The 17,645-nt window shown below is 43.8% G+C and overlaps 2 protein-coding genes across 3 annotated transcripts in view; one reads left to right on the top strand and one right to left on the bottom strand.

Moving 5' to 3' along the window:
* The window catches only part of ZMYM5 (zinc finger MYM-type containing 5), a 32,754-nt gene extending 23,105 nt beyond the window's left edge, over positions 1-9,649 (bottom strand). Inside the window, exons 1-4 of one of the 2 annotated variants that reach the window (XM_089899790.1) lie at positions 9,468-9,649; positions 8,484-8,552; positions 1,648-2,137; positions 1,316-1,409 (exon numbers count right to left, since the gene is read on the bottom strand). In XM_089899790.1, coding sequence (XP_089755916.1) covers positions 1,316-1,409; positions 1,648-2,137; positions 8,484-8,552; positions 9,468-9,634 — 820 coding nt within the window. In that variant the 5' untranslated portion in view covers positions 9,635-9,649. Of the gene's footprint in view, positions 1-1,315; positions 1,410-1,647; positions 2,138-8,483; positions 8,553-9,184; positions 9,329-9,467 lie in introns of those variants that run through there. The other variant, XM_089899791.1, reaches the window with a different exon arrangement.
* LOC149746886 (uncharacterized) lies at positions 9,347-12,588 on the top strand. Its single transcript, XM_089899792.1, has 2 exons — positions 9,347-10,605; positions 10,746-12,588. Exons 1-2 carry the CDS (start codon positions 9,950-9,952, stop codon positions 10,759-10,761), a joined length of 672 nt encoding a protein of 223 aa, XP_089755918.1. The 5' UTR covers positions 9,347-9,949; the 3' UTR covers positions 10,762-12,588.
* Positions 12,589-17,645: the final 5,057 nt, after the last annotated feature.

Raw genomic sequence — 17,645 nt, 5'->3', positions numbered from 1 at the left:
AGTCCGCCTGCCGATGCAGGGGACGCGGGTTCGTGCCCCGGTCCGGGAAGATCCCACATGCCGCGGAGTGGCTGGGCCCGTGAGCCATGGCCGCTGAGCCTGCGTGTCCAGAGCCTGTGCTCCGCAACGGGAGAGGCCACAACAGTGAGAGGCCCGCGTACCGCAAATAAATAAATAAAATAAAATTTAGATTAAATAAATCAAGAGAACACAAAACTAAATACAATATGCTCTAAATTCTGTTTTTAGAACCACAGAGGCAAAAGACTGAAAGCAAACAAACCAACATTTTAAGTTGTCAGTCACTTCTACTTAGTAAGGTAGGTGACAGATACTATTTTCTTATTTCTAACTATGATTTCCTTCAAATGTTCTGTAACGTTCTCATAACCAGAGAAAAAGATTAATTAAAAAAAATTAAAAAAAAAAAAATACTAGCATTCTATTAAAACAAGTGATTTGGTTCTTAGTTCTAATTACTTTCCAGTCCTTTCCTAAAATTCTAAGTTGGTCAATAGCTAAAAGCACTAAAATGACCCAAAACAAACAAACACAAAAAACAAACAAAAACCTGAAAAAACAAACAGCACACCAAGTCATGAAAAATCCACAAAAAAGATTTGCTAAATTTTAAATAACTTTCATTATATTTTACCAGAACACAACTGGCCTCATAAGAGTCTTTAAAATACAGATATCTGATTTGGGACTTTCCTGGCGGTCCACTGGTTAAGACTCAGTGCTTCCACTGCAGGGGTTCAATCCCTGGTCAGGGAACTAAGATCCTGTATGCCATGTGGTGCGGCCAAAAAATAGGGGAAAAAAACAAGTCTCTGATTTAAAGGTAAGAAAGTTTTCTAAATTTAAAATGAAGCAACTAATAAAATGCTGATTTAAAACCAAAAATCAGAGACAAGCAGTCTAAAAGTAAACACTTGAAAAGCAAAAATTGAAAGGTCAGATTATGTAATTACAAATTAAATAAAATTTAATTGTCATGTAATATTACTTTAATCCTTTAGTTCACTATCCATCCTTTTATTCTATGACTTTTACATTAAAATAAAGATGCTAGTAAACAAAGATGGAGGTAGTAGTTATGGGAGTTTTCAATTAAAACACTTCACATATAAATCACATTGGGTAAAATAGAGTAGACTGCACAGTTTTATTTAGCAAAAAATTCTATTTTAATATGAAAGTTAACAAAAAATATTTCACTATAGAATAAAATTGATATAGGTACTAAAAGTAACAGCCAAAAGTTTATTTACTTAGGGTGGAAAGAAAATATTTAGTATCACTTACTGCTTACCAGGATTGTGATGAGCTGTAAATCCTCCGTTCTGAAAAACGTCTCCTGCCACATTCATTCTACCAGGATTAAAAGGTCCTACTGCAGTCTTGGTCTGTGAAGTTAAAGACGGGGTGTATGTTTGCATATTAACACCAAAGTTACTCGACTGCAGTCCGTTAGCGACATCTCCCAAGCTGGTATTCTATAGTGATGTTATATTTGTAATCATTAAGTTCATATCTCGCCCATCATTCAGAGCTTAATACCTGTTTCTAAGGTTGTAACATTAGTAATATGAATTTCAGAGTCGATTCTGTAGTGATAACACCATTACCCATTCCAGCATTTACCTTACTTCTTGAAAGACTGGAAGTGGAGAAATCCAAATCTTTGGTTCTGTTTTTACTTCCAGGAAGTGCCCATTCAATAAAACTAGAAGAAATTGTCTTTTCCTTTCCATTTGTTTCCATGTCCTCTTCATCATCAATGACAATTGTCTCACTTATACTTCCCTTCTGAGAAGCCAAACCTCTTGAGGAAGGAAGAATTATGGAATAATTTCCTTGTAGCTTTTCACTTCTTGATGCAGCAAATATAAAATTTCTTTGATCAGCTATTATTGGAGCAGAACTTGAAGGAGGTTGTATAGATTCAATAAATACAACATCATCCTCCTCCTCCTCTGCTGACGAGTTTCTAGATCTATTAACTAAAGGACTAGCTGGGTCACCAAATGCCACGTCCATGAAACTAGTTGCCATGGCTTTACTCCCTAATAAAACAGGAGTCTGTTCAGTCAAGTCTAATCCTCCCGCTGAACATTTATCTATGCCAAAGAACCTATAACAGAGAGAGAAGAGAAAAAAAAGTTCTAGTGTACTATGATCATTGCATTTTATTGCAATTAAATAGCACAAGTGAAATTTTAAATTATTTTATGTGATTTTATCTAAGTCCTTCCTTGAAACAGAAAATTGTTCAAAATAATTCCATCAATTACCAATAACTCAGGGTCCAAAAACAATCATTATACTAAATATACTTTTATCTACTAAAATGACTATGATATTGTCCAAACTCTATTTCCCTAGGGTCTTCTGTCATTGTTTTTCAAATTCTCTGCTTCCAACATTAAACCTTTCTGAATCTTTTTTTTTTGTCCTTGTTGAGGAATCACCAGACACTATGCTATAGGTTTTTTATACAAAATTCTGAAAAACCCATGATGTAGATATAATTTAATTCATTTTACAGATTAGGAAACGAATCTGGGTAAGGCCAAATAGGACTCAAACTCAGGGCTCTAACTCTAGGCTCCAAATTCTTAGCCACTTTGTTTTATTCAGCAAACACCTCTGTGTACCTACTATGCACTACAGAATAACAAACGAAAGGATCCAGCAGAGACATAGTTGGAAGAATCTGGAGAAGTGACCGACCAATGAAGCACAGCTCTGAAAGCAGATGAGAGAAGAGGAAGAGGAGGATGCGTGCACAGCTGGTAGTGAAACTGATCATGAACAAAAGTCTCCTTTATCTCAAAAGTGAGAGGGGAAAAGGTAAGTGTATGGCTGTCCCTTGGTGTCCACGGAGGGACTGGTCCCAGGATATCCATGGATGCTCAAGTCCCACAGTTAGCCCTCCGAATCCAAGGTTCCATATCCGCAGATTCAACCAACCCTGGATCGTGCAGTACTATAGTATTTACTGAAAAAAATCTATGTATAAGTGGATCCGTGCAGTCCAAACCCATGCTGTTCAAGGTTTTGTCCAGTTGTAATTAGAACGTATATAAGTATGTAGAAATAATAGATGGAAAGCTGAGGTAAGTTTATACATCCTGGCTTCAATTTTCTTAGAAGCTCAAGACAGTGAAGGAGGTAGGATCTGTATGGGTGTTGAATAATAAAGAAAAGTCACTCATACAGCAGTCATCATTCAATTTTAAACAACTCATATTGAAATATACTAAGTAACATTCTATTCTAAAATTTCCCCAACTAATTTTAAGTGATAGTACTTACAGTCATACATTCGGTAATGTTTATTCTTAATAGGTGCTATGCCGTTAAATACAGCAATTCAGTAAATGTTTATAAAGGTGAGGCAGGAACTATTCTTTTTCCCATTTTACCCATCAGGAAACTAAGACTCAGAGGATAAGAAGATAAGTAATCCACCTGGCCCGTCCAAGTCTCCACTGCTGGAAAGGGTAGAGTCAGGACTCAAATACAAGAAATCTGACTCTATAATCTATTTCACAGCCACTACATTATATGCAATTACTGTATACAATTTTTTTAAAAAATTACTTGTTTTATTAAGATGAGTGAATTCATTAAAACAAAATCAACATTCAAATAACTCTAGTTCAAAGATAAATAACAAATCTAAGGAGCCAGTTTAAAAGGGTTATAAAGGAAATACAAAAATTAGGATCATGGTTAACACTCATCCAGTAAGCTTATTATGTGGTTGGTTTTCAGAGAAAAGAGGCAATAATTCAGCCTAAACTGAATTATGAAATGTAAGAGCTGTTATATACGAATTCTCTCTGTCTTTTCTGTATTTGAATAAACCTAGAACAAAAAAGAACAATTTCTGGAAAAGAGCTATAGCTGACTCCACAGTACCCTCTGGTGGCTGTTAGGCCCTATTTTAATCTTCCCAAAGGAAATAACAGAAAGAGCATTCTTTATGCTCAGCTCATTGTAGTCATCTATTTCTGATAAAAGATTAAGTATTCACCTATTTTCAAATTCCAGATTGTAAAAAAATTAAAACCTAACCCTAACCACTATTAGAAGTCATTGTGTATATAATTTAACCATCAAACACTTTCTTAATTCCATAAACATAAGACTACAAAAAAGTTTTAACCATTTCTATAACATTATCTAAAAAGAGAAAAAGTTATAGTTTAGCTAAGACACTGAGCCAATTACCTCACTTCATTGAGTTTTACTTTTCTAAACTATAAACTGCAAATGGGGATAAAAAGGACTCTGAGGTTTTAATTGTGATAAGTGAACTTGCAACTCCCTAGTCTCTCTGCCTGGACATATTACACAGTGCAAAAAATGTTAAATCCCTCTCCACTGAGAGGGTATTCAGGCAAATACTTTGCCTACACCTTAGGATTTCAACAAATGTCTAGTTAATCTTAAATATTTACCTACTCTTCCTGTGGTATCTTATTCATCTACAACTATTTAATGTTTAATTGATCTTCATTTTGATGCAATGAAAATTAATATAAAATCAAAGGAAAATCCACACAGAGAAGTGCAGAATCTAATGGGCGTTCCCTGGTGGCCTAGTGGTTAGGATTCCAGGCTTTCATTGCTGTGGCCCATGGTTCAATCCCTGGTCGGGAAACTGAGATCCCACAAGCCTCGCAGTGCAGCCAAAAAAAAAGTTGTCCTAAGAACAGAAAGTTAGGCTGAAACCCGAGCAAGACTCTTAAACGCAAACTATCTCTAGGTTATGGGTAACAACCCTGCAAAGTTAAGAAGGTATTTAATTAGGGGTAAAAACAAGAGTTAACAGTAAAACAAAGACACAAATAAGGGTAGTTTGCCCTATTGTGTTTACTTTTAGTAACATCTCATAGCAGTTTTTATTTCCTAAAGGTTGCTACAATTATCTTTTTTTTCAAAAATTATGGTAAAATATATACAACATAAAATGCCATTTTAATCATTTTTAAGTGTGTTCAGTGTTAGTTTTTTAAATTTTTTTTTTTTTTTTTTTTTTTGCGGTACGCGGGCCTCTCACTGTTGTGGCCTCTCCCATCGCGGAGCACAGGCTCCGGACGCGCAGGCTCAGCGGCCATGGCTCACGGGCCCAGCCACTCCGCGGCATGTGGGATCTTCCTGGACCGAGGCACGAACCCGTGTCCCCTGCATCGGCAGGCAGACTCTCAACCACTGCGCCACCAGGGAAGCCCCTTAAATATGGTTTCTTAAAGTTGCAAAAATTTCTGCTGAATTCTTAAGATATAACTGAGTATCATGAATTTTCCTGAGATCACCTATTAAAAAAAAACCAATTGAATAATTTAGTAGCCATTCAATATTCAATTATGTTTGTGTACAATTAAGTAAAACTTACATATTAAAACGAATCAGTTAAAAAAACAGCTGCTAAAATAGAAATGGTGAGATATTAATATGACAAGATTAGTATGTGATGAGAACGGTAAACTAACCTGCTCATGAGTCTTCAAATGTTAAAATCACCAAGAAAGTATTTTCAATTATTTAATTATTGCTTCAAAGGTTTATCTTTTGGCCACCTATAAGCACACCTATATTTTTGCGGCTCTATAAAAGATAAAGGATGCATGCTACAAAAACCTGTTGAACACTAATGAGTTTTATGACATGTTCTACAGCACCTCTGGACTTAATATTGTCACAGAACAGATCTTTCTTAATATTAAAATATTTATATATTTACCTAAAAATAATATCAATTCCAAAGCCAGCTTCATGATAGTGAGTATATACTACAAGCATTCCCATTTAAAATCAGAAACAAAATAAAAATGTATGATGATTCTGGAGGTTTTACTCACAAATGTAATGAAACAGGAAAAAAGAAAAATCAAATGAACAGTTATGACAAACAGCAAGAGAATTACTTAAGTGTCTAAATACAAAACTACTATCTAGAAATCAAGAGCCTGGTAGGGATTAAGATTGTAGACTGATCACACACAACTAACTTCAATCCCTTCTAAAACCCCCATAACAACAGTAAAGTTCCTACTGACAAGGAAAAGAAAAACAAAAAGAAGAAACAAAAGGAACAAAATTTGATAAGCTAAAGAGCAGGTGGATAAGCAGTTAACCAACTCTGCTGAGATAGCCAAACTCTAAAATAGTGATGGAAAAGGCTGAGAAATATCCTGACTTATGCTCAGAATCTTCACGAGGCTCAAAGCCTATAGCTCCAGGTATCACGGGACTAAGGAGCAGGTGGCTAAAACAGGAGGATGTGAAATCCCAAATCCCTTCCCTCCCTCTATTTTGGTGATGACACCCTGGCCCAAGTTCTAGACTTTTATTCTTTGGAGAGAATAGAACATAAGGTTTTTGTCTCAGGTTCACCAGGCACTGGTGAATGCTTCAATAGCATGCATATGAAATGCCCCCTCTCTCACTTGATTTCCAGAGAGCTGGCATCCAGACTTCTATCTTGCAAGCAGCAGACTATTATTCCCTGGAAAACTTCTTTCTCAGAAACACTCCTTTCTGTGGAATTAGGAACACGAAAAAGGAAAGACCTAAAAATAACGACTTTAAAGATTCTCCATCAACTGGCCAAAAAAGAACCATCCTACAGTGAAGCTCCAAGTTGAAAGTTCCATTCACTCTTCCAATCTATTCTCCATTTCCCAATTCTTAACCTTGAGTAGACCTGTCAAGAATTATGAACTATCTGGAAAAATCTTCTAATAAGAAAATTAGTTGTTAAAAGAGAAAAAAAAACAAACAAACACAAAGGAAAGAAAAAAAGGCAGGAAAAAGAAAACGTAAAATGAAAACCCACAAACTATTAGTACTCTAGACAGATACATGACAAGCAGAAGACCATATAAAACTAATATTTCTAGTATAAAAAAGAGCTTTTGGAAATGAAAAGCTTAGCAGAAATGGAAAACTCAGTAAAAGGGTTGAAAGATAAAGTGGAAGAAATATCAGGAAACAAAACAAAGATAAGAATTGCAGCCACCATTAACAGTGTGTGTGTGTGTGTGTGTGTCCCACATAACTTATGGGCTAGGCGGCGATTTACAATCTTCATAGCAATCGGGAAGACAGACACAATTTACTCACTTATAAAATGTACATAATAAAAATGTATTTAATTGAATAAGATGTGCATTTATAAAGATGCATTTATTGACTCTTATTTAGTTTGCACTTGCCAAAGTAGTAAGAGAGCAGAGATGTGAACCCCAATTTGGCTGGCACTAAACCTAGTCCTTTGCACACTGCGCTCAACTACGCTAGGAACACACTGCTGAGAAAAGTGGCTTTTCTAAGTGGTACTACCTGAGTCAGTGACTTGATCTCCTGCCAGTCTTTAAGTCCCCGCTAGTTCCCTTTCCCTATGAAGGTCCCTCATAGCTCTAGCATCCTACCCACATCCCTTCATCTCACAAAACTATCAAGTAACGTGAAATATCAGCACTTCAGATATCCTATGAACATTACCCAGTTGAAACAATATCCATTCCTAAAAGCTGTCTAACTAATGAAGTGTGCTGTGACGCCTAACAGCCTACGTGCAAAGCCAAGTTTGTCAAGGATTTACAAGGGCAGAGGGAAGGCAGGAACACTACTATGAGAGATGCACTAATCACAGGTTTCTTTTTGATGACCAGTGGAAAACTGATCCAAAAGGACAAAATAGGCAGGACCTAAGACTATACAGAATCCCAGATAATACATGGAGAATCAGATTTAGAAAAAAAAAAAAAAATCATCATTTTCAAACTCTTAATAAAATTATTGATTCAGGCAAGGATTGGTGTTAAAGCCATTAACTGAACAGCTGACAGAGCACTGGGCATTTTATTGTACCAAAGTGAACAGCACATAGGTTACTTCTTAGTAACAAGGAAACAACACATTAACTTCATAATGGAGGCTGTCACTACCAATTCCGTGGTCAGTCTCAGAATCACGGCTAGAGTGAGAACTAGATTATCTCCTCTTTTTTTTTTTTTAAAGACTATCTCCTGACTTGACCCTGGCTAGAGAGCTGCCAGGGTGCGTAAACACAAATAAATCTTCCTCAAAGGGACGACAAACTCACGCAGAAGTATCGCCTCCGTCGACCTGACGACAGTACATTCAGTAATTTTTCTTAATCCAGCGATGAAGAAAAAAATTATTTCTATCCATAAGAAAGCCAAAAAAAACCCCCAAAGCTAACCAGAAAGCATTAAAAACGGACCTACCTTTAACTCTTGTTTTAGAACCCTAGAGAATACAATCGGTGTAAAATGTCAGCGCCCGCTCCCAGTGCGTTCCCAGGGATCAGCCCGGCCTGGCTCTGGCGACAGGGCCCGCCCCAGAAACCCGCTGAAGGTAAGAGAAAGGCAAGCGCCATAGAGGCGCACCCTGGCGCGGCGCTCACGGTACTGGACAGAAACGCGGGGACAACTACTCACAGTGGCGGCGCGGTCCTCCTCAGCTTCAGACAAACGTCCACCAGACTGGCCTGAAGGCGATTCCTGGTCCTAGAACGAAGAATGACAAATGATTTAGTGCTAGCCAACCTGGACGCAGCACCGGCTCGTAACCACCAGCGAGACGGAGCAAAGGGACAAGAGGTCAAGGCGTCTCCGCGTTCTCCCCCCCTCCCCCAACGCAATGCCGCCGAGACGCCAGGTACAAACAGCAAGGCCCCGCCACGACCACAAGAGACTACACGGTCCCTATGAACAACAGAAGGGAGGTGGAGGGCGAGCGCAATCTGGACGCCAGCGGGGAATCCTAGCCCCCTATGCTGCCCACCCTCCGCCGGCCCCGTCGCGCCCGGACCCACTCGCGGGCAACTCGCGTCGCCGCGGGGCGGAAACCCCCGCACTGGCCCGGAGCCCGAGACCTGCCCGCTCCGCGTCCGCCATTAGAAACTCGCCCAGATAAACTGTGACGAAAAGACGCGGCGCGCCGCGGCCCCGGCGGGAGAGGAGGGGACCGGTGCGGGGAGCCCGCGCCCTCGCCGCCAAACTTGGGGACTTCACGCCGTCGCCGCCGCCGGGACGGTGCGAGCGCGGCCCCGAGCACCCACGGAGGCGCCCCTCCCCCCCGCCGCCGGCCCCCGCCCCGGACGGCCCCGAGCGACCCCAGCCGCCGGCGGCCGCCTCACCCGGCCCTCGCGGCCGCGCCAGCACTCCCGCAGCCCGCGGGCCGCCCGCCAAGGCGCCTGGGACATCAGCGGAGCCGCCGGCAGCCCGAGACCCCGACGCGCTAGCGGCTACGGCGGCCGCGCCGCGGGGCGCCTGTCCCGCGTCAGTGGGAGGCTCCGGGGACCGCCCTCACCCATCTCCGCCTCCCGGCGCCTCCGCCTCCACCTCCGGAGGCTGCGCCGCTCCCGGCCAACCCCACTGTCGGCGGTTCTGGGCTGGAGACTAGGCGGAGACAAGCCTCACCCGGTTCTGACTGCGGCTTCGCGGAACGAACCTCCCCGCCCCCAGACCCCGCGCCTTTCAACAAGCGCAACTCCGCTCGGTCCATTCCCGGCTTTAGCGCTGGTGAGGAGGCGGACGCTGCGACTGCAGCATCGCGGCCCGGAAGGCCCCGCCCCCCACGCCCTCATTGAGGGCAGGGGAGGGCGGGCCGGGCGGCTCGGGCCCGTCCATTGGCTGCGCCCACCTGCCTCCAGGACGCCCCCTCGAGGGGGTGGTCCGACGCCCTGTCCATCAGGCACAGGCCACACCCCCGAACCTCTATTCCACCCCCACCTCCTCCTTCCCCGGCCCCACCCCAGCCCGACCCGTGAGAGTCGGGTCGCAGACGCGCGTGCTCGCTGCACCTGCCTCGGCTTGGCCCCGGGCGATCCGAGGGCCTGAGCCGGGCCGCCTGCCCCCGCAGCGTCTGCGAGGGACGCCGCCCGAGGATCGCCGCGGCCTCGATGTCCCCATCCCCTCCCTGTCCAGTGTCTGGGAGCCCCGTGAGGGCCGAGCGGGCAGGGGCTGCGGCGACGCGGGCGGGAGCCGGGGGCCGAGAGGCCGGCGGCGGGGGTGCCCGCGCGCTCCGAAGGCTGGAAGCGCTCTCCCTCGCCTCAGCCCGGTGGGGAGGCGTCCCTCGCTCCCGTCATGGCTGCGGGAGGAGACGACGTCCTCCATCTTGTCGGGGCCGCGGGGGGAACTCGGGGCAACTCCGACTCGTCCCGGCCCGGGCTGGGCCCCGCCGCCTGGACGCGAGGACAGCGCCCTCTGCCGGCTCCACACCTGGCCCCGGCCGGCGCGACGGGGCCCGGCCCGGATGCCGCTCCCGCCTCCGCCAGCCAAGATGGAGGCGGCTGCGGGTCCACGAGCGGGGCGCCCGCCTGTCGGAAGGGCTGGGCCGGCCCCCGGGCCTCTGCCCTCGTCGGTCCCCAGGCGGACGAGGCCCCGGGCCGGCTCCGCGGCGGGAGGGAGCGCAGGTGCGGACCGGGCTGGGCCAGGTCGGGCGAGCTCCGACTAAGGAGCCACCTGGGCGGCGGGGCTCTGCTTTTGTTCGTCGTCTACCACCTCTGTCCCGGGCGCACATCACAGGCTGTGCGGGTCCCGAGGTGTCACGTAGGAGGTGAGCGGGGAGGCCGCCCTGGCGGCAGTCGGTGGGACTGCAGCCGACGCTGTTGGTTTTAATAGAAGTTGGTGAAACACCGCATGACCATGATTTCTGGAAATACGGCTAACATGATTTTCCTTCTTTTTTAAAAACAGATTGAGCCCCCTTTGATTATTTCTTCTGGAGAATGGTAAAGGCACAGGTTTACTGAGTGACAGACACAGATCAATGAGACAAAAGCACTGTTAATGGATTGATGAGAGTACCGTGTAATCTAAGTCCTGTGGTACTTACTGTACCGTCAAGACCATCTTGATTCAGAAAATGCAGAAACACCCTTCATGATAAAACCACTCAACTAACTAGGAAGAGAAGGAAACTACCACCACAGAATAAAAGTCATGTATGAAAAACCTCAGCTAACATCATTCTCAATGGTAAAAGACTGAAAGCTTTTCCTCTAGGAACGGGAACAAGGCAAGCATGCCACTTTCACCACTACTATTAAACATAGTACTGGAAGTTCTAACCAGAGCAATTTGGTAAGAAAAAGAAAGGAAAGATATCCAAATTGAAAAGGAAGAAGTAAAATGATCTCTCTTTGCAGATCATATAATCTTACATACACAAAACCCTAAAGACTCCACAAAAAAAGCTTTTAGAACTAACAAATGGGGACTTGCCTGGTGGTCCAGTGGTAAAGGATCCACCTTACAATGCACAGATCGCGGGTTCCATCCCTGGTCAGGGAACTAAGATCCCACATACCGAGGGGCAACTACGCCTGCATGCCACAACTACTGAGCTTGCGCACCTCAACTAGAGAGCCTGTGTGCCACAAACTACATGTGCGTTGGAGCCTGCAGGTCACAACTAGAGAGAAGCCCGCGCCCCACAATGAAAAGCCTGCATGCGGCAACAAAAGATGCCGCATGCCTCAACAAAGATCCCACGTGCCGCAACTAAGACCCAATGCAGCCAAAAATAAATAATTTTTTAAAAAAACTAATAAATGAATTCAGCAGAGTAACAGAATACGAACTCAAACCCCAAAAATCAGTTGCATTTCTGTACACTAACAGTGAACAACCTGAAAAGGATATTAAGAAAACAATTCCAGGGAATTCCCTGGCAGTCCAGTGGTTAGAACTTGACGCTTTCACTGTGGTCGCCTGGGTTCAATCCTGGGTCGGGGAACTAAGATCCCGCAAGTGGCACGGTGCAGCCAAAACAACAACAACAAAAAAATAATTCCATTTACAGTAGCATCAAAAAGAATAAAATACCTAACGAACATAACCAAGTAGATGAAAGAGTTATACAATGAAAACTACAAAACATTGCTGAAGTAAATTTAAAAAGACATAAATAAATAGACATCCTATGGTCACGGATTGGAAGACTTAATATTGTTAAGATGTCAGTGTTACCCAAAGTAATCTGTAGATTTAATGCAATCTTTATCAAAATCTCAGTCACATTTTTACAGAAATAGAAAAATCCATTCTGAAATTCATATGGAGTCTCAAGGGACTCCAAAGTGTCAAAACAATCTTGGAAAAGAAGAAAGCTGGATGACTGACACTTCCTGACTTCAAAACTTACTATAAAAGTTCAGTAATCAGACTTCCCTGGTGGCGCAGTGGTTAAGAACCCACCTGCCAATGCAGGGGACACGGGTTCGAGCCGTAGTCCGGGAAGATCCCACATGCCACGGAGCAACTAAGCCCGTGCGCCACAACTACTGAGCCTGTGCTCTAGAGCCCGAGAGCCACAACTACTGAGGCCCGCATGCCTAGAGCCCGTGCTCTGCAGCAAGGGAAACCACCGCAATGAGAAGCCCGTGCACCGCAATGAAGAGTAACCCCCGCTCTCTGCAACTAGAGAAAGCCTGCGTGCAGCAATGAAAGATATCGCATGCCTCAACGAAGATCCCACATGCTGCAACTAAGACCCGGCGCAGCCAAAAATAAATAAAATAAAAAAATTTTTAGAAATGACACAAATGAACCTATCTATGAAGCAGAAATAAAATCACAGACATAGAGAACAGACTGGTGGTTGCCAAGGGGGAGGGGGTTGAGGGAGGGATAGAGTGGGAGGTTGGTGTTAACAGATGTAAGCTTTTATATATAGAATGGATAAACAAAAAGGTCCTACTGTATAGCACAGAGAACTATATTCAATATCCTGTGATAAACCATAATGGAAAAGAATATTTAAAAAAACATATATATATGTATAACTGAATCACCTTACTGTACAGAGTAATTAACAAAACATTGTAAATCAACATACTTCAATTAAAAAAACAAACAAACAAAAAACAGTGTGACACTGGCACAAAGTTAGACATATAGAACAATGCAACAGAATCCAGAATCCAGAAATAAACTCAGTCATACATTGTCAATGATTTTTGACAAGGGTGCCAAGACCATTCAATGATAAAAGAAGAGTGTTTACAATAAATGGTGCTGGGAAAACCAGATATTCACATGCAGAAAAATGAAGCTAGACCCTTACCCAACAACACATAGAAAATTAGCTCAAAATGGATCAAAGACCTAAATGTAAGAGCTAAAACTCTTAGAAAAAAACATTGTGTAAGAGCTTCACAATATTGATTTGGCAATCATTTCTTGGATATGACACCAAAAACACAGGTAACAAAAGATAAAGCAAACTGGACTTCATGAAAATTAAATTTGGGGGGCATCACAAGACACTATCAACAGAGTAAAAAGGCAACCCACAGAAAGAGAGAAAATATTTGCAAATCATGTATCTGTGAGGGATTAATATCCAGAATATATAGAGAACTCCTGAAACTCAGTAGCAAAAAACAGCCCAATTATAAACTGGCAAAGGACATAAATAGACATTTCTCCAAAGAAGATATACAAGTTGCCAATAGCACGTGACAGGATGCTCAATATCAGTAATCACTAGAGCACAGTAAATCAAAACTACAAGGAAGAATGTCAGGGTTCAACTTCTGATTCCACATCTAAGGCACTTGGAAGTTGCCACTTTGTCCTCAAAACAAATGAAAAGCTAACTAGACCGAAAAATCGACAACTCTTCCAGGATTCATAAGTGAGTTGAGGACACAAGGCAAACCACATCCCTCAGGACTGGAGGAACCGACCGTCCAACACAGGGAGTCCTGGTTGGCCGGAGCAAGACTGGGAGTGGAACTGCCCATGGGAACCAGTGCTATGGTCGGAAAACCTGAAGAGTGACTGGAGGCTCAGTGTGGATAATTTTTTTTTAATATTTATTTATTTTTATTTTTGGCTGCGTGGACTCTCTAGTTGTGGCGCGTGGGCTTAGTTGCCCGGCGGCATGTGGGATCTTAGTTCCCCGAAAGAACCTGTGTCCCCTGTGTTGGAAGGCAGCTTCTTAACCACTGGACCACCAGGGAAGTCCCTCAGTGTGGATAATTTTGAGAGTTAAAAAGCTGAAGAGGACCCAGTCGGGGAAGGGGGTGGGCACAGTTCTGTGAGTTTTACATCCAGGAGCTTGACCAGGTTCTTACAGTAAATATCAGGAAAAATCCCTTCTTGCTTCCTGCAGTGGGCAGGGAAAGGGAACCGTTTTGAAGCCAGAGCACACCGTTCTTTTTAACAACCTGCCCTCAGGAGAAACTATGTAACCAGAGCCTAACCTGACCTGGGGGAAGGGAAACACCCAGCTTCAGCGCCCTCTGGCCTCTCACCTGAGAGAAGGCAAATATCCAACTCCAGCCCACCCTGACCATCCTCTCCCGGGAAATGGTGAAGAAATAAAACAACAGAAAACGCTTGTGAAATTCACAGTCCCCAGTTCACAGCCTCCTTAAGACCAAGACCCAGTCATAGGGCTTTGGATGGCTTCCCCTCTCTCCCCACCTCATTACAAAGGGCCTAATCACAGCAGTTCCTTTCACCCAGCATATTATGTCTGGCAATCGAGACATATAAGGCATACCAAAAGGCAAAAGACAGGGGTAGGGACTTCCCTGATGGTCCAGTGGTTAAGACTCCGTGCTTCCAGACGTAGAGAATGGACTTGGGAAGGGTAAGCTAGGACGAAGCAAGAGAGAGGCATGGACATATATACACTACCAAATGTAAAATAGCTAGTGGGAAGAAGCCGCATAGCACAGGGAGATCAGCTCTGTGTTTTGTGACCACCTAGAGGGGTGGGATAGGGAGGGTGGGAGGGAGACGCAAGAGGGAGGAGATATGAGGATATATGTGTGTGTATAGCTGATTCACTTTGTTATAAAGCAGAAACTAGCACACCATTGTAAAGCAATTATACTCCAATAAAGATGTGAAAAAAAAAAAAGACTCCATGCTCCCAGTGGGGGCCCGGGTTCAATCCCTAGTCAGGGGACTAGAACACACATGCCACAACTAAGATCCCGAGGGCCGCAACTAAGACCAGGCGCAGCCAGATAAATAAATATTGGGAAAAAAAAAAAGACAGGGGTAAAGAAGGGCATTAATAAGTCGATTTTCCAAGAAGACTTACAGCTCTTAACGTGTACATTCTTCCCAAGTTCATATGGGTAGATCACTTTCTGGGTCATTGAACACACCTTAAATTTAAAAGAATAGAAATTCTACAGTGTCTGATCTTAGACCACAGTGTAATTAACCTAGAATTAAATAACAGAAAGATAACTGGAAAATCCCCAAACAAACGGGGACTAAACAACACACTTTTAGATAACATGAGTGAAGAAGAAATCCCTAAAGAAACTAAAGTATTTTGAACTAAATGAAAATGGAAATACAACTTACCAAAATTTGTGGGATACAGTGAACGTAGTACTTAGAGTGAAATTTATAGCACTGAACGCATATGCTGGAAAAGAAGAAAGATCTACAATTAGTCAAAGAAGTTTCCATCTAAGGAAACTAGAAAAAGAAAAGCACATTAAATAAAAAGTAAGCAGAAAACAAGAAATAAGAATTAGAGCAGAAACCAATTAAATTTGGGCATAACCTACTTGAAATAGACCAATTCCTTGAAAGACACAACCTGCCAAAACTCACACATGGAGAGACAGACAACCTGAATACTGTGTAATTAAAAAAAAGACTTGAATAAAAAGTTTTTAAAAAGTACACATGAGCCAACTTTAAATGGGTCTCACTAACTGTAGTAGACTGAATAATGTCTCCCAAAGATATCAGTTTCTAATCCCTGCAATCTGTAACTGTTTCTTTATATGGCAAAAGTTTGCAAATGTAATTGAATTAAGGGTCTTGAATTAGGCAGATTATCGGAGAATCAGTGTGGGCCCTAAGTGCAGTCACATATATCCTTATACGAGGGATCCGTGTAAGATCTGACACACAGAGAGAAGAAAGCAACGTGACCATGGAGGTAAACGTTGGAATGCTGTGGCTCCAAGTGAAGGTGTGCGGTGCCCGCCAGAAGCTGGAAGTGGTAAGGAATGGGTTTGGGCCTGAACCTGCAGAGGGAACGCAGCCCCGCCAACACCTCGCGTTTGGCCCGGTTAAACTGATTTTGGACTTCTGTTATCCAAAACTATGAAATTATATATTTTTAAATTAAAAAGAATGCAATGATTATTCCCCCGTGTCTTTGGGTTGGAAACCCAGGTAGGACTTAGCTGAGTCCTCTGCTTCGGGGTCTCACGAGGCTACAGTTAGGGATCGGGGGCCGGGGGGGCTGCATTCTCATCTGTAGGTGTGACTGGGGAAGACCCCACTTCCAAGGTCATTCAGGCATTTACAGCATTCATTTTCCGAAGGCTGTCTGACTGAGGGCCCCAGCTTTTTGCTGGCTGTCAGCTAGAAGCTGTCTGGAAATCCTGGAGGTGGCCCACGAGTCCTGGGCGTGTAGGTTCCCCCCAAATAAGGGCTCATTTCACTGAGCCAGCAAAGAGAATATCTCTGCAGTCTGCTAAGAGGGGTCCTTATATAATGCAGCCTAATTAAGAGGGTAATATCCATCACCTCTGCCATGTGCCGCTGGTGAGGCTCGAGTCACACTAAAATCGTTTTCCACTAAAAAGCCCAGGCTCGGGGCTTCCCTGGTGGCGCAGTGGTTGAGAGTCCGCCTGCCGATGCAGGGGACACGGGTTCGTGCCCCGATCCGGGAAGATCCCACATGCCGCGGAGCGGCTGGGCCCGTGAGCCATGGCCGCTGAGCCTGCGCGTCCGGAGCCGCTGAGCCTGCGCGTCCGGAGCTCCGCAGCGGGAGAGGCCACAACAGTGAGAGGCCTGCATACCGCAAAAAAAAAAAAAAACAACAAAAAAACAAACCAAAAAACCCCCCAGGCTCCCTGGAGAAATGACTGCATCAGGTGTGGGGCAGGAAATGTATCAGATGATCCTGGAACATCTTGTCATAACAGAGAGCAAGGAAACATGAAGGTTGACTCAGATCATAGCGAAAGGGCTTAGGAGCAAAGCTGAAATGACCAGGGTGACACATTATGACCATCAAAAAATGATAACTACAGAGGATTAAAACCATCATGTATGTTTTAATCCCTGAGTTAATCACATCCTAATAAAATAATCCCTTAGAAGGATAATTGTAAAATAATTCATCATCTTGAAAACTGGTAACTAAAGAGAAATAATTGATTTTTTTTTCTGTAGAAACTATCTCAGAATTAGGAAATTACTAATACAAAGATTCTCTCTATAAATATTCCAACTAATAAAGTATTATAAAAATTTATAAACTGTTAACAGGTGTGTAGTGAACGGAGGTCTGGCCTTTACCCTCAGCTCTTGGGAGTTGATCTCTTGGTCTACGAAGTAAGGGGAGTCTTTGTCTGCCTGGAGCTTTGGCCACCAGACAGTCTGAGAGTGTGATTTAGGATGGGGGCTTTGGCTGTGCCACATCCGTTCCAAGCTCAGGAGGAAGTGGAGACAGAGGATCAGCCCAGCCACCAGAAAGGGCTGGAGACTAGAAGTTAATTCTGCCCACAGGGGCAGAGTGTGACTGATGGCTAATAAAAACATAGACACCAGGGGGTGTGGTGAGATGCCTTGTTGGCTATACTGTGTGCACGCATCACA

Source organism: Delphinapterus leucas, chromosome 18 (genome assembly GCF_059928025.1).
Source record: "Delphinapterus leucas isolate spDelLeu-1000000601 "Yukka" chromosome 18, BTC_Dleu_Yukka2, whole genome shotgun sequence".
Lineage (NCBI taxonomy): Eukaryota > Metazoa > Chordata > Mammalia > Artiodactyla > Monodontidae > Delphinapterus > Delphinapterus leucas.
The sequence above is the reverse complement of the archived record's forward strand: the minus strand, read 5'-3'. Positions and strand labels throughout refer to the sequence as shown.

Bases quoted from the DNA above. Each gene is read 5' to 3' on its own strand.
- LOC149746886 (XM_089899792.1), top strand. From the start codon at position 9,950: ATGTCCCCATCCCCTCCCTGTCCAGTGTCTGGGAGCCCCGTGAGGGCC.